Source organism: Kryptolebias marmoratus, linkage group LG20 (assembly GCF_001649575.2).
Source record: "Kryptolebias marmoratus isolate JLee-2015 linkage group LG20, ASM164957v2, whole genome shotgun sequence".
Taxonomy (NCBI): Eukaryota; Metazoa; Chordata; class Actinopteri; order Cyprinodontiformes; family Rivulidae; genus Kryptolebias; species Kryptolebias marmoratus.
In genome coordinates this window covers 8,469,106-8,491,245 of record NC_051449.1, presented here as the reverse complement: position 1 = coordinate 8,491,245, position 22,140 = coordinate 8,469,106, and the positions used below count along the sequence as shown (strand labels likewise).

Here is a 22,140-nt window from a genome sequence, read left to right as displayed (position 1 = left end):
TATATATATATATATATATATATATATATATATATCTTCAATTACAAAAGCACAAAGTACTGTTTTGTTTGTGTTTTGACTAAAACGTGTTTCTATGGTGACGTTTCTCGTGCAGTGATCTGCCCGGATGGCAAACATCTTTCTGTGCAAACAGAGAAGTCAAAGCTCTGCAGCCTAACTTGAATGTCTTGAATCTGCGGCACGTCTCAAACAAAAAGACTGCAATAAAAGTGTCGAAGAAGAAGTGTCACAAACTGATTTCATTCAGCTTCTGTCTTAGCTGGAGAATCAAGGCCACCTTTGGGTCAGTACAGCAGTACCATAGTGACTATGGTTGCAGGCTGGTGAAAAGACACCGCAGATCAAAGAGCCACACAGTTTTGCCCAAAGCAGAAAATCTCGCCCCTGTCTAGGGTCTCATGAGATGTGATGATACCAGATCCTTTCCCATGAGGTGTTAAACCTTTTGACTTCTGGAGGAATATATTTTTCCGTGATTAAAATATCAAAATGTGCAACAAGACTGCTAAAATCCAAGTAGCACTCTTTTAGGTAAGAGTTTTGATTTACTATATTATATCTAAAATATTAAAACTAATTGATACTTGAGCTGAGCACTCTTCTTTCTTTAAGAGGATCAAAAAGTTCATAAAAGGATCATCAATTTTTAAAAAAAGTGTTATTGTGAGCACTGTAAGTCTTGTTACACATTTGAGAAGCACTTCTGTCTGTTCACTCTTTTCTTACACAAGTTAAAACTTGTTTTGAACCTTTTACATCAAGAAAAGAATTCATAAAGGACTGCAAACTGGAAGCCATGCCTTTGATTGCATATTACCCCTTCAGTAATGCTGCCACAGATACTGCATATTTGAAGAAGTCTTTCCTTTTATCAGGTTTAAGTTGAGCTTGGTACCGTGATCCATCTTTTCTTTTGTTGCAACTCTTTATTCTTACTATTTTATTGTTTCTTTCTGTCTTTTAGCAAATGGTGCTTTCCTCTTTCTCAGAGATGCATTTAAGATTTGCCAGTTTATGCTACAAAACTTTGTACCAACTTTGGTTTTGTTTTTAAAATGTGGTCTATAAATGATCCTGAGATGATGTTGGTTTGAGCTAAAAGCCGTTCAAAAACTAAAAAAAACAAAAAAACCAAACAAATAAAGTAAGAAACAAATTGGTAGTCAAGAGTTGCAAAAAAATAATCACCAATGCCAATCTCCATATTGTTTTATCAGCATCAGTGTCAGCATGATCTGACTGCACTTATTGTGATTCACAGTTTATTGGGTGAATAATTAAAAAAAGAAGCTCTGGTTTAAAATTGCGTCACATTCTTGGGATACAATAACCCAGTTCTTCTGTAAAACAGTGATAGGGAAATATTGTTTAGCAGCGCTCTTTAAACAGAAGATATTAAAGTTACACTTTGCAACCGAAAAACAGAACAAAAATGTCCTTTTTATAGAGTAGGTTGTTACCAGGTGGTGGTTTTCTGCAGCAAAGAGGTTTATTAAAGTAGTAACACAACAATGAAAAGGGAAGAACACTTTGTCAAAAATATCCAACCACTGCAGGCTTAGTATATGAACAGAGGACTTCTGACAAAAAAAGACTTTACTGTTGACTGTTTATTTTCTCTGTTTTGAAAAGCTACAACATAAGGCTTGTCTTTTGTTAAAAGTGATAAATAATACATTTACTGCTGGTTCTGCTGCATTGACTTTAATTTATTTCTTAAAAAATGTTCGTTATATGACCAACAATGTTCAAATGTAAATGTAAATTGCAAATAAAATGAGCAGATCTGAATAAAACAAGAGCAATGTGTGACATAAAGAAAAGAAAGTGCAAAAGACTAACCCCAATAAAGATTTGACAGAGAACAAATGACATCAGAAACAATAAACCTCAAGTTAAATCCCATAATATTTTAAAGTAAGATTAAATAAAAGAGGTGGGATAATTAGCAATTAGGACCAGGTAATAGCAGGAAACAACATAACCAAAGGAAAATAAGGGGATAAAATACTGGTCAACATAAAATATACAAAATATGCTAAAACGATTCATTTTTAGATCCTAAATGACAGAAAACAAAAACAAATCAAGAACAAGTAATAAAAAGTATCACAGAAACTCTAATACTCTAATCACAACACAAAATACTCTTCCAAGTCTTATTTTCATGAGAAAAAGGCTTGTTTGTGCCTACACGCTGTGATTTGTGTATTAGGAGACATGCTCCATTATTTTAAACTGTGTTCAACATGCTCCTAAGTGCTCCAGCGAGCCACAAGAGCATCCCCTATAGAATTTAGATGTTCTCAATTACAATGAGAGCTGTTTAGGGGAATAAAAATGGACTCTGATGTGCAAGATTTATAAATGTATCTAAAGGAGCACAAGGATATGTATAAAATACTGCTAAAACCCCCCACAATGAAACAGAAAATATCATGCTGCAATAATATATATTAAAAAAAGCCATACACAAGTTTTTTTTTTATTATCCACAGTTTAGCACCTGTCTCCTAATCAAACTGTTAAATTATTGCAGGAGTAATTGTACAAAAATTGTCATAAAAATATACAACAACAGAACAACTGAGCTGAAACTTTAATAGGTTATGAAGAATCTGTTGTTTTTGGTTTTTTGTTTTTGTTTTTTTGTATAGCTGGTTTTATATAGGGGGTTAGATTAACATCTTTATGTGTTAGTCAGTTTGCCTTCTCTTCTCTGAAGGCAAATAATATTTCCTCAAAACTAAATAACTCCATAACTGACATACTGAACCAAGATGTAAACCTACTGAAGGATAATTTTTTTCACATAAATAGAGGAAGCAATACTTGTGTGCATTTTAATATATAAATATAGAAAAGATCCTGTTTTACTTTCTAATATTAGTTTGTATTGAGACTACCATGTGATTCCTGCCAGGACTGCATTGACTGCTCCAAAGCCCTTGAGTGACCTGAGTTTGATCGAATAAAACTTGGCAGCAGAACAACTTAAAGTAACTATACAGGCTTGTCTTTGTCACATTCACTTTGCTCTGCAAACCGTGGTGTCAGAGGTTCTGCTCTTTGGCTCTCTGGCATTATCATCACACACGGACTAGTTCACCTAAAAGAAACTTCAGTGAGGTTCAGAGACAGACTCTACAAAGCCATGTCTGTGTGAAGTCACACATGCTTAATAAATTATTTAATCATCACATGAAAAGCTTGCTGGCACCACTTCCACAATGTTCCTATGAGCTTTTGCATTTTCAGACCCACTCTTTTACTTGAAGACAGTAATATTCTGAAAAAAGAAAAATGTCTTTTATATCCAAGTGTGTTTTGGGGGATTATTTATAGATCTCCCTAACCTCTCTTGGAAAATTAGGTTGTAAATGGAAAAAAAAGAAGTTAGTTGGACACAAAGCATACAAAATTGAGACATATGATAGATATTGAGCAAACTAAACAAAATTTTGTGTGCGCTGTGATCAGGCTTCTCTGTGAAATCAAAGCTCACTCTTGGCTTCTATAAAGAGAAAAGCCCAGAGGGGGAAAAAAAACAACTCTAAAGAAACACACACACATCATTTTCTGTGTCATTCACAGCGGTGCTACACACAGCCTTGTGCAGGAATGTTGCTGGCACAGATCTGCTGCCAAAATTAGTTACCCACTTCTACTGTAGACACTCAGTTTAGCCTGAAATATACTGTAATTTAAAAATATAACAAATCTGAGTTATACGTGTTCACAAAACTGGTATCATTTTCAGTCTGAATGCACGAATTGTAACACAGAATCTCAATGTAGTGTTAATATTTTCTCACAGTGACTATAAGGCACTGTGTCATGCTCCTCCTCCTATGTCGAGCAATTATTTTAGTAGGAATTGCTGCTGAAATGCTTCACCAGATATCCAGAGCAGACAGTCTAACCACGAGAAGCAACGGCTGATCTCTGCTGAGCAAATCAACAAAAGCCGTATGGAGTCAATGTAAAGGCTCTGACAGCAAGAGTTGCTCACTCAAGCAGCAACTGGATCAATATGATATTTTTTTTCTACATCCATGCAGCATGTATACGCTTTTCACAGCAAAATGAACAAAAACAATGCTCTGCGCTTATATAATGCACATGCCTCTTAAAGGGAGGTCTCCTATTAGTACCTGGAGGTGTGTAACTGTGTTGGTTTGCCAGACGCAGTCAAGTTTGAACCCTTAAAAGATTCTTTGTGAAATAAATTTCAATACATTTTCAAATTTGCGAGGCGACTTGAAAGGAAATAAATAAAATCCAAACACTGCTCTAAGGAAGGATGCTTGTTTTACTTTCCTCCAATGTCTGCAGGTGAAACTTTTTCATCTCTTTTCCTCAGAAAGGCATCAAATGAATGATGTGACAAGAAAACATAATGCATCTTGTTCTATAAGTTTCAGACTACAAAAATGTCGAGAAAGAGTACTTCAGTGCAATCTGCATAACAATATCTTATTGTTCTACAATTGACAGAGTTGTATGAATCGAGGAATTCTTGGAAGTATGCAGGAGGCAAATTATCAAAACTATTTGTTTAGACTACTAACAGACAGCATCTTTTTTATATTTAATGAAATATATATTCACAGCAGCCATCAAGTAACTCTGCTGCAGTTATTAGTCCTTTTCAGCTTTGCTCAGCAGTGATAGATGTGATGCAGTGAAGAATATCTGTCACAGAGGCAGTGAAGCCCTGTCACCTCATCAGCAACTTCTGTGGCTCTGAAACAAAAAGTCACAAATTCCATCTGTCCACTGTTGGTCTGTGTTGACTTTAAAATAAAACCAATATAACACGTCTGGCTTTTATGCTGCTTTGTATTATTTACAGTCCTGACTGTTTGTCTGTGTGTGTCCATGGCATGGCATACCAGTGGGAACTCAGAGGAAGAGAGGTGGATTTTAACAGAAGGTCTCAGTTTGGTTGAAAGTCATTTAAAGCAAAGGACTTTACTTTGAACAGTGCAAGTAATGATAAACAAAACTGTAACCTTACTTATTTGTGAAGGGCAATGTGATTTGTATTTTATTTTTGAAAGAAACTGCATACAAGATAAGTTTATTGGCTTTAAAAAGCTCATTTTTGGTGTCTGCTTTCTCCTTAATCAAAAGGCAACATGTAGACTGGCGTTGAGTTGAATGCAACAAATTTCTTGTTATTAAAAATGTATCTTTACTGTATCAGGCTGTTGACAGTACATCAAGATGTGTATTACACGGACTTCAGTGATGTTTATGCTGCATAAATGAAGGCTTGGGAGTTCTTTGCAGGATTTGTGTCATTATATTCAGAAATAACCGTCTAACACACCCACAAATAGCGTTTATTATCAAAAGCGTCGCTGTCTTTGTGAGGATGATTGTTAGCATTTTGTTCCAACCAATGTGTGGCTGAATACATCATTAAAGGCTCATGTTGTCTTGTTAGCAAGTAGTTTTGTGGGTAAAAATACCAGCATGTTGTCCTTTAATTTGATTCTTTTGACAAATTGTCATTGTGTTGCAATTATTCACATCTTTATATATTGTCTAGATTTATTTTTTTAAATATCCCACTTACAGTTAAGAACACTCAGAGTTCCTGGTGTTTAAAATTAGAGTGTAGACGATCAAATGAGACACATAGAAACACATAAAACAGACAAACTGTAGCACATAACTCATAAAATAGGATAACAGACAGCTAGAGTTTCACTAAAGATTTTCACATGGCCTTTATTGTCTCTTGACACATTTCTTTTACTTTTTATTTTTATTGTTTTATAGTAATTACTGTTTTATTTCTTTGATTGTGTTTCATTTGATTTAATAGCTTTCATTTTTGTTTTGGTATTTTAGGTGTTTTACCTCTTTATTTGTATTTGTTGGTGTACACCACTTTGCCAACAGTATTGGTTTGAAAGTGCTTTACAAAAAAAAAAGTATAATATTATTGTATTGTACTTGATGAAATTACATATGTAGAAACAAGAAACACCCAGGATGAGAAGAAGGGAGGATAGTTGATTGGCACTGTTGCTGACAGTTTATTTATTCTCAAAAATAAACAAATGAACAGAAATATCACAAACATTTAGGACATAAATAGTAAAAGTCATGCTTTTTCATACCCTGTGGAATTTTCCACTAAAGGCACACGTCTCTCTAAATTACTCTCTGGTAAAACATTAATGAACCTGGATTGGGTCGGTTCTGTTCAGATTAACTCAGTTAATGTCTGATAGGCAGATTTATAAAGATGAGAATCTAAAGTGAAAGGAAAGCAGCTTTTCTAGCTCAATTTGGAGGAAGAGGAAAGCTTATTTGGGTGTCAGAGTCAGTCATTTGGAAACGTCGGATACACACACACAGAGTTTGCACACAGCATTCAACCTAAATCTTTTCTATGTGAGAAAATGTGTTTTTCAAACCAAATATGTAGATTTGGGAGGCTGCAGAGCATAGAGCGTAAAATTAAGATTTTGTTCTTTGGAAGAGAAAATGTCAGAAGCATTTTGCAGGCTGGAGTGCTTTATTCCAATAATAATTATTGGTCTTTGTATCTAAGAAAAATAAGAAAATGTGATGCTGTGTCTATAGGGACTGTGCTCACAAACAGGTCTGCAACAGCTGGAAAGTTTTACAAACAATGCATTGCCGTCATCTATTCAGCCAAACATTGTGTGACCAACAAGACAACCAAATGTTATTATTAAAATGATGTTATAATCGAGAGGGATCCTGGTGCGAGCCAGTTGCTTCATATGCAAACAGAACCACCTTCGGATGAGCAGGTCCAGTTCAGAACTGCTTCCAGTGACAAACATAAAATTGTAAAGAAAAAATAACCAAAATTCAGAATATTCAGCAGACCTCAACAATCAGCTGATATTAGGATCCTACATCTATCAGTCGTCAATTCCTGGGAGGATTCCTGATTTAAAAAAATGAAATCACCTAAAAACCACTTTAATTACACAGCTGTCTTATCATGTAGAAGTCTCAGCAATAATAAAGACACTACATTAAAGCTGAATATTTGGATGTGAACTCTTTATTTACTGTCAGTAATCAGTTCTGCTCTGTAAGCAAACACTAATCCACACATCAGATCGGAGTTTTGAGACAGAGATTAAAAGTTTTTTAAACCCAGAAATTGCTGCGAATGCTTCATCTTTTTTCACAGCACGGGGTATTTCCAGTGACAAACAGCAGCTTTACACATCCTATTTCTATGCAATGCTCCTGTTTTATGCAGTAAAACAGCAGAAAAATAGAAGCATATAAGTGCATCTACTGTGGTAAGATTAATGGTGAGTTAATAACCATGAAGACTAAAGCTGGATGGTGTTTGTAAAGAGCTAAATGCTCCATGCTAACAGCATCTGTCCTGAGCAGCTGTTTTAACAGTGAGTTTGAAAGTTGCTGATCTGTAATTGTAATATTCAGCTGTAATAATCAGAGTTATCACTCTGTTTTAAGCAGCAAATGGTTTGAACTAAACAAAGTGCCCCAGGTGTGTTAGATAACAGTAGATGATCAAACCAAACCAAACCACCTGCCTTCCTCCATCAGCCTCCGTAGCATCCTGACAGTCAACTCACAGCTCAGAAACTTTTCAGAGAAAGTGTATCGGTCTGCTAGTTTTCTATTAATAAAGTCAAAAACTTTACTTTAGGTGTAAAGTTTTCAGTGAAAGCTTCAATGTTTCCTCTGTGGATGTGAACAACCGGTGCTCCACAGCAGTTTTACAGCATCAGATCACAGTGCTAAAAATAAAATGAAATACTCCAAATTTACAACCTTTTTTTTATTCTTCTCTCTCCTACCAGTCTCTACCATCTGAGTATGTTGCACAACTCATTGGTAATATTTTGGTAACAATGTCTGAACAGTATTTTTGGCCAAATTTTAAATTTTTAAAGTAATGGGACTGTGGCTAAAACCAGAAAAATGCTTCCTAATTTCTGCATTAAAGAAATACCCAAGTTTAAGGAAAGAATAAGGTCAATACACAAACAGCGCTAAATGTATCTGCTTTGTTTGTGACTGTATCTTAAAGGCATGTAAACTACACCCAGAACAAGGCAGTGCATGTGGGGTTTGTCATTGTTTTGTCAAAAGTGCGCTTCACATGAACTTTTTTCCCTCAATCTTCATTTCTCTTATTCAGAAGCACATTTACTGCATCCTGCATGTTTAGTTTTTTGGGGGTTTTTTCTACAATTTTGCATTGATCGGCCAGTCAACTGAGCAACTTAATGTCTCATTTGGGTCATTTAGCTGAACGAACAGAGATTTAGGTGAATATATTACTACGTGCTACGCTGCATATGTATCACATCATGAACAATTGGTGTAAAAAGGGTGACTGGGTAGTTGTCATTCTGCTTCCTGTTTTAGTGGGAAATAATTCCCTCTTAAGAAGCTCTGAGTAATGACCACTGAAGCAGAGAGTCCAACAGAGCCAGAGGAAGAGTAACGGCGTAATCTTAAATTCACAGCTGTGCCTCCTAAGCTCTCCCTTTTCTTTTCTCTCCGTGCCCTCATGATACATTAGGTAAAACTGCGAGGGCAAACACTTGCTTTCCTGTTTGCTGTCAACAGCTAACTCCTTGTAGCAATACTGAAGTCAGTTGGTGAGAGAAAATGAGCAAAAGGCTCCGTGCTGAGTCTTTGGCCTTCAGGGACATTAACAACCTAAACACAGAGGAAAATGTGTCTGGATAATGAGAATGCATTATCCCACACTGAAGTGCATGCTAGCACATTTTAAACCCAATTGATCAAAGTCTAGCTGCTTACTGGGACATAAAAAGAGAGCACTTTTATGTCTGACTGTTATCACTAAAATTAAACTATGATTTGTTTTAGTCTTGAAACTTTTGACCTGATATTTAAGATTAAAACATAAGATTCAATGATGTTTGGAGTAAATGTTGTTGGACAGTGTGTCAAAATTATTGCTGCATTCAACTGTCAGAAGGGTCAAATTCAGAAGTTTTTTCTGACCAAGAGTTGGATATTCTTACACGGCAGTGAGAGTGGGATGGAGCTTGATACTGCTGTCTTTGTGTTGGGATTCTGTTTTGCTAAAATACAATTCCAAGTTGAGCAACATGGATTTAATTAAAGCCTGAACTTTGTGTTTTCTCCCTTAGGTCAAGTTTCTTTTGAAGTTGTTCTGTAATAACAAAAAGGTAAAGTATATTAATGAATAAATAATCAGGTCACTAGAAAAAATATAATTAAAAAACGCTGTTCTTGGAGTGGTGCTGGGATTAAATTTAACGGTATTGCAACAAAATGAAAAACAAAATTCTGGTGGGACAGTAGCAGATAATTTTGTATTATTTGGGCTGGAACATATTGACTTTTAATACTACTTATAACATTATGTATTTAAAACAATAATATTAAACATATTGTAAAACTTTGCATATTGTGTCATTTACTATGTGGCCATGTTTGTTAAGTTTGGTCTCTATTTATTTTTAATGATAAACCCGCATCTGAGTTTGTTAACTTTAAGGCACAAGATTTTTCTTTTGTACTTAACTGCAATATGCTTAATTTTTTCTCATTGTGAATTCTTCTTATTGTTTTTAATTTGACTGATTTTATTTTAAAGTCTTCCCCTTACAACGTAAAAAGGTGGTGACTAAACACAACACATTGGTGGGGTTTCTGTAATGAACACTACAGGTGGAGGTTTTACTGCCTGCCTAAAGTCTGTGTGTGAGGAAGTACAATATCAAATGACAATAATAGTACAACACTTTCATAAGCCAGATAGTATTGAATGCTGAGCTAAGATCATTAAAAATCATTCTGGTATAGAATTCATTATTGTTAGTTTATAAAGATAGACTGAGCAGTGGAGATTGGATCATCTGGAGATTTGTTTGTTTTCAATGCAAACTGGTCAGTATTGAGGGTAGTGGGAGTGTTGGATTTATTGTGCTTGAGAAACAAGCTGCCAGAGTACATTTTCAAAATGAGGTGATCCTTTTCCATCAACTGGGAAAGAATTGGCAGGATAAGCAGAGAAATGTTGTCTGATAATCCAAAGAGAGGAGGTGGGAGGGCTTTTTGTAAACAATGCCTGGGGTATTTCATCCTCTTGGTGGGATTGAAAAATGTAGGTGGAATTAAGGTGAAACATTTCTGAGTTTTAATAAATTCACTGGCTACAGTAAAAAAAAAAGTACCATACACTTGCTGATGACAAGTTTCAGTGGTGCATTTTTTGAATTTCCATGTAGAGTAATATACTCTGCAGCAGCGACAGGTGAAGCGTCTTGACATGTTTATGCATTGAGAAACACTGATGTAAATGCAAAGATCCTTTTTCTCTGTTTTATCATATATTTCTTTGTCAGCACAGAGCACTTTTTGCACAAGGTGGTATGAAGTCATATATAAATGACAAAAATGGCTGATTATCTGAAGCTGAGCCTCTCTTTCTTTTTTAGTGCAACCAGACATTTGCCCCAAGTATTGTACTTTACCAATACTAATAGGCAATTAGTCTTAGTATTAATTTTCTTATCCTACTCTTTTAGGGTTGATTGCACTGAGAAGAGTACTCCACAGATAATAAAGTGCCTTAATGAAATAGAGATGGTGTTTGAGTGTCTCTGGAGAGATGTTAAAATTAGAATATTTAATCCAATATAATTTGTCAATGTTATAATGTGAGATAATGAAAAACAGTTCAAATCTATTAAATATATTTTAATAAATTCAAGAATATCAAAGCTAAAAGCTCTTTTTTGATAACAGTGTTGACTTAAATATGTATGGTTTAAAAATGTCTCTTCAGCTTTGTCTGACACTGTAATGTGTGGCTGGGATGCCAATTGTGAGCACAACCTGAGAAGGCTGGTGTTGATTGGATCCCAAGGGGGCTTTGTGTGCAGTGGCTGGTAAATGTTGGTATATGTTTGACCTGAATTTGCTGACGGGCACAGCTCTTACACAGCCTAACCGTGAAGTTTATTAAAGGTTTCAAGGGGGAAAGCTCAATACAGGAAAGTAGTCTTTACATCAAGCTGTGCTGCAGCTGTTGAATTTAAAAATTGCATGAGTTGTAAGATGCATTAGGGTGTGAATTTCTGCATGAGAATATATACTTTGGAGGCCTAAGGCATCAGTGATATGTGTTGCTAAAATTAGGATTATCTTTGGAAGGTTTCAAATCACCAAATATAAGAGGGAGTCATTAAAAACAGCTATTCATAATAATAGTAACTTTTGTAACCTCTTATTTTACAATGCTTCTAAATATCTTTAAAGGCAAATTTACATAGAAATACAGAGCAGTTCTGTAAATTATTTATAGATCTAATAAAAAGAAAACAGGTTTATGTAGATCATCAGGATCTAAATTTAAGAAACCAATATTGTTACTTCCAAAAGGGCATAACATGTCTGCTATTAAGTACAAATTAGGCTTTATTAAGAACAAAAAACATGTTGCTCAGCTATTTAATTAGAAATAAATAACACAAGTAACAAAAAGACTTATGCATGAATACAAATAGCATTACACTAATATTTGCGGCTCAGGTAAAATTATATTTCAGTGACTTGTACTAAAATGTGCCCCTCATTGAAATATGAAGAAAGGTCACTTTTTTACATGAAAAATAGCTGGAATCACAACCAAGAGTAGTTTCTAGTCAGCTTTAAAAGGGAAATCATATGCTTTGTTTCATAAGTTTCCATAATTTCCTGTAAATAAAGTGTCCTACCACACTTTGGTCAGACTATAAGACAGTACAACGGTGGTCTTCTCTGCTGCCTTGAAAGTTATTTTATGTCTTCTTGACCAGAGGTCTCAACCCTGATCCTAAATGCCTGCTGTCCTGCATACTTCATTAGTTTCTCTGCTCTAAAACCCATGATTTTAATGATTTAATCCCTGAGTTTTGCAGGAACCTTGTAATTCATTTAAATCAAGTCTGCTGAAGAAAGAAAACATATAAAAAATACTAAATACAGGCTTCCAAGGACAAGGCTTAGAGACCTCTGTTACTCCAGTTCAACTCAAGAACCCTTGAAGCAAGTTATTACCATGTAAAGGAGTATCCATCTAGGGTAAAATACATAACACACACAGAAACTGAGGTCAAATATTTATTCTGATATGAACAGTTAGTACTTCTACATTTCTTATGCCCAGTCTCATTGCAAGTCATGTGTTGAACCAACTAATGGTATTAAAACACCAAAAGACAAGAAGCACTCAGAGACCACAGACCTTGACCAAGGCCATCACTTCATTAAAAATTAGTTCGATCGTGATCCGGATCACCACCAAAATTTATTCAACTGTTTTTAGTGACAAGCCCAACATTTCCTGAAAATTTAATTAAAATCTGTTTATCAGTTTTTGATTAAACTTGCAAACAGACAAACAAGCAAACTAACACTACCAAAAACCTCGTTGATAGAGGTAAAAATGCTGAATAATGAAACGATCTGTCAGGACTGTTGGTTTTCAGAAGCTGTATTAACAAATGTCGCTTTTATGGAGAAATGTCAAACTGTGTTGACTGTTTATTTTACTTTGCCAGCTTTTGTTGATGTGCTTAAGGTGCAATCACTGATGAATGGGAACTGACACTACCAATTTCCAGCAGCACGAACAAAAATAAGGAACAATAAGTTGAGTTTACTATAGTTCAGACAAAAACATTAGACAAAGCTCTGACGCATTTAGATGAAAGTTAAGGTGAACTATACAAAAGCTGAAACACTGTTGATAGCCAAAGAAAAAGCAAAGGAATTTTGACACCAGGTACAGTGAACCCAGCAGGATTTTGTTTTAGTTTTAGATAAAGATAGGGAGGCTGAATACAGCTCCTCTGAACTGGAGAATTGAAGTACTTTGCCTCCTGAGAATGAATGTTTCACTGATTATTTTCAAACACACAAGACCTCAAGTTTAACAAAAAAAAAAAAAATTCTGAATTTTTGAGTTAGTGCTCACATCAAACACCCAAATATATGCACAGAAAAGATTATATATTTTTACAATACATCCCCTTTAATTGTGATGATGATGCCTGTCTCAGTTTCATGCTCATTCATTTCAGTGTTGTGTTTGCCTCTGAAAGCGAGGCAGTGATGCTCACGCTCATCCTTTCTGATTAGAGATATAAGAACAGGCTCCTCTCAGAGTCTGTTACACCCAGTGGCACACTGATATGTCTCGGACTTTATTAATCCTGATAAGAGAATCAATATAGTTCTATTGCAGAAAAAGCAATCTGGACGTTGTGTTATAGGGGGACACCATGTGCAGACAGGATGTTTGCGAAAACAAACAAAGCAACACAGGTATAAATTGTATTTTAAAAAGAGGAGCCTTGATTCGCAGATTAGTAATAGGGGCATTTTAGGGTTTGACTGAACAGCAAAAAACATGCAAATAAAAAAAAAACATTGCTTAAATTTGCAAAATAGCTTCATCAGAAAAGATGTACTTCAGAGCACTGTGAACATTTTGTCTTGCCTAAGGCTTGACAGAACACACAATACATTATAGTAACAACCCAGAGACAACGAATGCTCTTAATGTGAAAAGTCTGTTCAACATTGGTGATGCTCATTTCATGTAGACCGGAGAACTAAATAAATGCTGTGCTAAAAAAACATGGGTACAGGAAGTTACATAAAGCTTTTAAGACCCGCTGTACTGACATTAATATTAATGTAAACTTGGAGAAATAGTAAAGATTTTTTAGCCACCTACCTGTGCTGGCCTTTTTAATATGTGAAGCTGAAACACTTTGCTGACAATGAGCTTATGCTCAGAAAATAAAAAATCACTCCAAAGACCTACAAGATGCTGCCTTGATGTTTTAAAAATATCAACAACTACGAGATAGGAAACTGTACTTAAAAAATTGTAAAATTGTACATAAAATTTTATAGTAGGTCAAATATTTTGCTGCAGGTCACGTAGCATTAAATGTTTAGTTCTGGGACTGATCAGCCATAAAAGATGTTGAAAACATTTATTATTACTACTTCAGTCCAGTCATTAAATGTCATTTAAATTTAGAATGTGAAAATATGACGCTACTACAGCTTCACGTGAGGTGAATTTGTATTTTCTGCTATCTTGCTTTAAAGCATTGTGTTAATTAACACCTGCTCTTAGGATGTTAGGCCCTACTTCTATTCTTAGTCTGACCCATTTTATCATTTAAATTCATCCCAGGCTGCAAATGAGTTCTGGTGTGACCCAGCAGGATCTAAATATCTGCCTCTCTTTGTTTCAAGAGTCACATCACTTTGTTGTAAAAAACATTCAATACCCTATGGTTTTGCTTTATCAGCTGTGCAATTGGGAGTGTTCTTGCTGTGCTTATCCAGAAACGTAAATATTTTACGTTACAATAATTGCAATGCAGTGACTTTGAATTTTATTTTGCGCGACCTATAAATATTTTTTTTTAATCTATAATTTTCCCTTACTTCTAAAACCTTTCTCAAGACGCTTCATTGCATTAATAAGAAGCGTTTTAACGTAGCAAAAAGGATTTCTCCAAGCAGAGCCAACAACCTGAAGCATTTCTAAGCTTATTACACACATTTTACATAACACACATGTGACAGATTAACAGTAAATTCTGTGGACGAAATAAATTGACACACATACATGTTGGTTTCAGATTGCACTTTAGTTTTAGCAGCTTTACAGCGTCCCAGAGGCCTGCAGCTTCTCTAAGCTGACATTCAGCTAGAGGTGAAATATGCCCTGGACATGCAAACAGCTCACAGAGAAACCACAACTGCTTTACTACCACAATTGTTGCCGTAAGGTGGCTTTGTTCATTGCAGCTGCACCATGCCATGTGTCAGAAAGCAAAGTTGACCTCTGAACTCTGAAGTTCAACAGCATAACACAACTTTATTTTTAACAAAAACATTTTAGCGTTGTCTTTGATTTCCTAAGCTGCTTCTATTTGACTCATCAAACCCCCCAAAAATAAAAAAACAGACAGCAGGAGACCTCCAGGTCTTTATAAATTTATAATTCGAGTGCGGTGCCCGCCTCACATCTGCCTTTTTTTGGAGCAGACTGACTAGTTCTGTGTGTGGGCACACAAATGTGTGCGACAGAGTTAAGACACACAAAAAATGTTACTGTTCTGAAACCAGGACAGCAATGATGGGCTGAATTGGGATGTGTGAGGAAAGGGAACCCTTGTTGAGTGAGGTCAGGGGGTCACAGACTGCATGAATACTGCAGACAGTTGAAATAAAGGCTATTTCATGGGAGAGTTGTGCCCTTGAAAACAGTAAACATTGTGTTCTCTCATCAGGAATTGTCTAGAAAAAGAATGCTCCCGTCTTTTAAAAGGAGGTGTTAATTTATTAAAATGTTCCTTTTAATTTCTTGCATCTAATTAATGCTTCATAATTATATTCTTGTTACACATACAGCACAAACAGGCGTATTTTTGCACTGATTCATTTGAGGATTTCCACGGTCATTTTATTTAATTATTTGATAAATGATGTTTTCATTCTTTGCTGTTGTGTTATTTTTTTCATTCACCCAAGTGATGAGGTGTGTTCTTGCCTGAAGTCGTGCCACTACAATAAACATTGTGACTATAAACCAACAAAATGTCTTTAAAAACCAACTTACTGTGTAATTTTACACCAGAGAAATAATGTAGAGAGTCGCCAGAGGAGGCTGTATCCAGATTTGAAAATAATAATAACAGCTGGAAACTAATTTTGGTTAATCAGGCAAAATAAGATCACAGAAGCTCATCAGAAGTTGTCGCAAATGAAGAAATCTGACACCAACTGTTTACCGAAGGCAAATATAAGAAGATGACAGTTATTCAGAATTAGACAGAAATCAGTGCTGTGATGCTGGATAATTTGAGTTGAGCAGCGACACGCTGTGACTAAGAGATAGGGATGAGGAGTTGAGGGCTCCAGCCTGATGCAAGTCCAATTACTGAACAGCACAACTTCCTATCTAGCAAAAAGATTCTGAACTATTTCAGCTCAAAGCTGTGGGTGAATTTGAGAAATACAATTATCTGAATATTTGTCTTCTCTCAGAGATACTCTTGGAAACTCTTTGTGAGCCTAGTGTCAAGACCCCTCTAATGATGCAGGCCTTCTGGCAACAAAACAACCCCTAAAACCAGTTTGGCTAAACAAGCAATCACAGCAAAATGGAGCATTCAATCTACAAGCAATGCTAGAGCTAGAAACAACTTTTTGTGAAAAGATAAAACCCCCCTCATTGGAACCACTTCAAAGTTACCACTGCACCTCACAGCAAAGCACATGCCAGCATGAGCAGTTGTTGAGAAACACGAATAAAACCTCCCACTAAAGTCAGTGCAACTCTTAGGCGTGCTGTTGAACTGAAGGATCAGTTAGACAAAAAAAAAAAAAAAAAAAAAAGACTTTAAAATCTGTACCAATAATTTAATAATAAATATGATCATCCTTTCCTGTACCTGAGCCTGTTACAGAGCTAAAAGCTGTTTTTAAATGAAGCTGTAATGTTTGGAGCATTGCAGGGGTGTTATTATTTTGTAAAGTAGTGGCATTCATCGGTCTTATGATTAATACAGGGGTTACATAATAATGTGACAGTGTTGGCGAGGAGAGCGTTGTGATGTGCTGTTCTCAGCTTGTACTAAGCCTGAAATGTCTGACAAGTCAGCAACATAACACCATTCGTTTAGCATTTCGTTAAAATTACAAGCAAATATTATTGTAGAGAAATGTGACTTTAGGCTGGGAAACTTGATAATAGATAGAAAGTTAGTTTTATTCCTCCGTACTTCTAAATGGTTGCATCATTTAAAGAGTTTTCCTGCTTCTGTTTTGTCATAAACCAGGGGATACTGTCCAGAGAGCGAGACCAAGACAAAACACGGAGACGAACGTAAAAGGTAAGTGATTTTATTTACAGGGTGAAAGCTATGTACACTGGGCGGTATCCGGAGAGTCTGCAAGAGAAGGAGAGCTAGGTGAGTCTCGGGTACGAGTCTAGATCCAGACGGTGGCAAGAAGTTGGTAATGATGTCTTTTGGTTTGCTTACAGATCCAGGAGTTAAATGCGGCGTCGAGGAGAGGAGGAGTGGTTCCAGGAGTCCCAGAAGTTCCAGACGTGACGAGCCAATTCCAGGAAGGTAAGTATCAGAAGGGTGTCAGGTAAGTAGTCCTTAGTATCCGTAGTCGTGGCGTGGCAAAAACCTAGGACGTAGGTACAAACAGAGAACGTAGTTAACACTAGGAGCAAGATTTCAGGTTAGACGCTAAGGCGGAGAATCTAACCCAGTAGGTTCGATGCTCCAGCGAAGATGTGACCACAGCCTGCTGCTTAAATCCTGTATGGTCTCGTCAATGGTATGAGGAACACCTGTGAACAATGATTAGTGGCACCACCCAGAAGGTGGAGCCAAACCCCAGATCCTCACATGTTTGTTCAGTGATCCATGAGGAAATTACCATCTGACAGTAAATGAAGCCTAAAGATTAGCAGAACCTTGCCTGAATGCAAACATTTGTGCTGACAAATAATAATAATACTGCATTATCCACAAAAAAGTTTCCTTCATCTGTATGCAAACACCTGGATGAAACGAACAGCAAGGTCATTATTTCTATTATGAACACATCTCATTTTCTGTAGTTAAAACTTTGATTTGGTTCCTTGTCATCATGCCATCTAATTTTGTCTCATCTTCGTGCTATACTTAATGGTACAAGATTGAAGAATTAGCACCTGTAACGTTTAATCTAGAGGCTCTTACACTTAATCAGCAATGACAGCTTGTTGAAGAAAGCGACAGACATTAATGGGATTTAATTGAAAACGTCAGATCATCACAGTGGGCATGTTTTGGTTTTAAGGTAAATGGGAGAAAAAAAGCCCAAGTAACCTGGAGAAAGCTGTTGCTAATACCACTGACATTATAAAAGCCACTCAAATAGCAAAATCTGAACAAGCAAGGCAGCCATAATATTTTTTCATGTCAGCCTAAAGCTTGAAAACATAAAATATGCCAGTTTTATTCAAGTGTTTTAAATTTTCTGGGGTCACTACTCCTTTTTAATCAGGTCGTGTGTTAAAATTAACTATGAAAAGTTATTTGACTAATTCACTTTCAGTCTGAAAAACCTTGAAATTCATTTGTTCATACCACAAATTTGACCCTGGGAGCATCTTGTAAATCACAACAGCCAGACAGTAGGCGGTATGGCACATTTTAGAATTAACATCTGAACCTTTGTTACCTTTTTAAATGCAACTCATATATGTATTTTTTGTTTTATCTTTTGTATCAGAGCATAGTTTTGAGAGCAGAGTTTTCATTAACAAGCCAGTAAATATTTTTTTAATGGTACATCTTGTAAAAATGTTTTTTTTTCTGTTTTTGAATGCAAATACTTGGATGTTAGACGTCATCATATGCTCAGAAACTAAGATGACACAACCCTGGCACTTTGTTTTGGTCATCTCAGATTTGGACATAAAGTTCAGATCCAGTCTCTCTTAATCTCCCCCCATGACTGAAACCCAATTTAACACCAAATCACGATGCTGTCACTGAACCTTGCATTATTGTTCATACTACTCTGCCAATACTTTGGTTAAAATTCAATAAGAAGACCAGAAAAGGGGTTTTTTTTCCACACAAGCAGCATTTTCTATGGACCAACAGAAAAGCTCAAGCTTATCCATTAGGGTTATAAATGGGTCAAAAAGATACCTTTTTGTTCTGATGACATTTCCAAACATTGTTTTGACACTTTAAGTGCACTTGGATTTGGAAATTAGGCTTTTACTCCAAAGTTTAACAACAATAAGAATCATTCAATCACATTTTTTGCATGACAAGTAATTATCTACTAAAAATCCATTACTTTGTGGACTCTGCTCAGTTTGCAACAAATACATCCATGCAGTCACTCTAAACAGACTTGCATTTCTTTTCACCATTAGTTAAAGTTTATATTCAACCAACTTGCTTTTTTTTTTTTTTTTGTGGTTACAGTTGTAAAAAACTGAAAAACTATATCAGTTACAACAAAAAAAGCCACTGTGGCCTCTTAGATGAAGATCTGATGTTGTATCGCCTTTATAACTCTTTTCAGTCCTGGGGTTATTTTGATTTACTGGACTGTTGACAATTCCTACCATTTTTTTTTCTAAAGCTGCCCTGACATTTCTCAAAGCAGCAGAAAAACATGCCAAATTAAAGGTCTAGCATTCCTTAAAGGAATGCATATCACCCATTGCCTTTCATGCCAGAGGTTTAATCTAAAATTGTCTCACACTGAGGGGGGAACAGAGTTTTAGCCGTTTTGGTCAAACCTTATTCATAACATCATGCATGTTCTCATACAATGTTTAAGATCCCAGGAGACATGATGGCACTCAGAGAATGTGTGAAGGACTATTATTAGCTACTACCAAATTTAGATCAATATTTGCTAAATTGACTCCGTTGTAGGCATTTTTGTGTTAGTTAATGTTGATTAACTGTGCTGTCCATCTGGAAATGGGGTGACTCCAAAGGTTAATCAGATATAGATGTGCATTGCTTTCTGAGACTTTCATTAAAATCCGCCAAGAGCTTCATGAGATATTTTGCTAACAGACAAGGTTGACGCCAACAGTCATTGCCAAAGTTTTAAGCAAAAATATTGTACAATATCTAGTACATGTTGGGGACAACACTCAGCCACAACCACATTAAATTTTAGCATAATATCTTATAAACTGGGTGATTTAAAGCCCTTTTTGTGCTGTGGCGGCCATTAAAATTTGTCCAGCTGTTCATGAGATGTTTTACAAATGTTACAGACAAACAAACACACACACAAAGGCAAAAACATTATTGTCTAGGGCGATAATTATGCTACCCTTTGAACTAATGAAAATTCATCCATAAGCAATGGGTTTGTCCCACAAAAGGCAGCTGAGATTTACTGTGAGTGCTTTTAGGGGGAATGGTCCTTTAAAGTTGCTCTTTCTGAAGCAGCTGTTCCAGTGAAAGCAGGTTTCTCTGCTTCTCTCCATCTGAACAGAAGGAGGGTGAAAACAGAGCGAGAAATCACCCAAAAAAATGAAAAATCATATAAAGCAGGCAGCTGCTGGCTCTGTTTGCCTTCTGCCCTCACACTGACACTAAATATGAGATTTCAAACTTTCGCCAAGAATCCTCTTTCACAGAAGTCTGTACTATGAAACTTTTAATTATTATCTTATCTTACTCGTTGTGTTGTACTTCACCCCATTAATATAAGCAGGGCAGGGTCTCTCCACAATCCTGCCGGTGCTGCTCCGCGGCCAGCAGGTTCCAATTTCATCCGTTGTGGGATTGCAATATAAACCTAAAATGTGGAGAATGATACAAATGAATAAAAGCAAAGAAAAGCAATAAAAAATGTTTTAATATTTCTAAAATATAGCAAAAAAATATGTTCCATCTTACCATCAGTGCTCAGAAATGACAATGAAGCGTTTTCAAAAAAACTACAGTTAAAGTCCGCGAGATCCATGTACTCATAGGCAGCGTCCATCGTGAAAGCCGCAGCTTTATTTCAGCCACGCGCAGACGGACTTCAAGTTGGAGAGGAGACGCGCGCACTGAGCCCCCACGGCTGGTCTGAGGAGCGGCGATGACAAAGTGGAGAGAGGCTGGCGCGCCTTCTGGGGGAGCGCGTCCCAGCGCGCGCCCAATCACAGGCGCCGACGCGCTCATCCATCTGCGGGAAAGACAGCGGAGTCACTGAGCTCAGCTGAGCACATCAGGGCCGGCTGACATTTCACACCTGTCAGGTCCATTCAGCGTAGGCTGGTGGGGAGGGCGTCGGACGCAGACGCAGCGGAAGTCGGCAAAGTGTGTGGGAGGAAAAAGTATGGGTAGATCAGGTACAGTTGGTGCGTAAAAATAAAAATTATTTCACATAAAAAAGAGGATTTTTTTTTATCACCATCTGCAGATGGCGAAGGCTGAGCGATCATGTTTTTGTCTCTGTGTGTTCGTTTGCCTGTAGCCTCCAGTTAGCAAAATATCTCATGAATCACTGAAAGATGTATTACGAATCTTTCAGAAAATTGTAATTGGATGAACATCTGTAATCTACTAACCCTTGGACTCAACCTAATTCAAGATGGCCGCCACAGCTAATCAATCTTAAGAAGCACTAAAATGACAGCAACTCAGGCAATTTTACAGATACTGACCTAAAAGTTGGTGTTGTAGTACCTGTAACTGATCCAATGATGCCTTCACCTGAAATGTACTTCAGGCACTTGTCATTTATTTTTTGTTAGTCCAAATTTTCATTTCAAATGCACAATTTGACTATACTATCGCAAATACAAGCGGCTGAAATGAGTTTCCTCCGCAGGGTGTCTGGGCTCTCCCTTAGAGATAGGGTGATAAGCTCGGTCATCCGGGAGGGACTCAGTGTAGAGCCGCTGCTTCTCCACGTCGAGAGGAGCCAGCTGAGGTGGCTCGGCCATTTGATTAGGATGCCTCCTGAGGTGTTCCAGGCACGTCCCACAACACGATGCTCGACTGGCCTGGGAACACCTTGGGATTCCCCCGGAGGAGCTGGCCCAAGTGGCTGGGGAAAGGGAAGTCTGGGTTTCCCTGCTTAGGCTGCTACCCCCACGACCCGACCCCGGATAAGAGGAAGAAGATGGATGGATGGATGGATGGATGGATGGATGGATGGATGGATGGATGGAATTTGACTATATAATAATACAATGTATACAAATATATAATCACAGTAGTTCACATATCAAAAACATCACTCTTTCCTTGACATAAGACATAATTTCTACCAACATGTGCTTCTCTCATGACATTTACTCAGCTGCTAAAAGCTTAAACCAATTTTTAACAACTGAGTGATTGCTGTTGATGCTGCAGTTTTCCCAAGCGTCTCTTGGAGACCAGTAATGTATTTTTAGAAAGTTCTTGTTCATAACATTTCAAATCTTTGTATTGTTATTTCACATCTTTGTGAAAGACTGCAGTGACTGTAAGTTTGAGAAAGACTGACAGTTCTAAAAACAGCATTTCATTACAGCCATCA

General features: G+C 36.7%; 1 protein-coding gene across 1 annotated transcript in view; it reads right to left on the bottom strand.

Annotated features, from left to right (window-relative positions):
* LOC108241695 (corticotropin-releasing factor receptor 2) overlaps positions 1-20,811 on the bottom strand; it is a 38,945-nt gene extending 18,134 nt beyond the window's left edge. The window contains exons 1-2 of the mRNA XM_017426045.3: positions 20,523-20,811; positions 20,302-20,421 (exon numbers count right to left, since the gene is read on the bottom strand). Of these exons, the coding sequence (XP_017281534.1) occupies positions 20,302-20,421; positions 20,523-20,610 (208 nt within the window). The 5' untranslated portion in view covers positions 20,611-20,811. The remainder of the gene's footprint in view (positions 1-20,301; positions 20,422-20,522) is intronic.
* Positions 20,812-22,140: the final 1,329 nt, after the last annotated feature.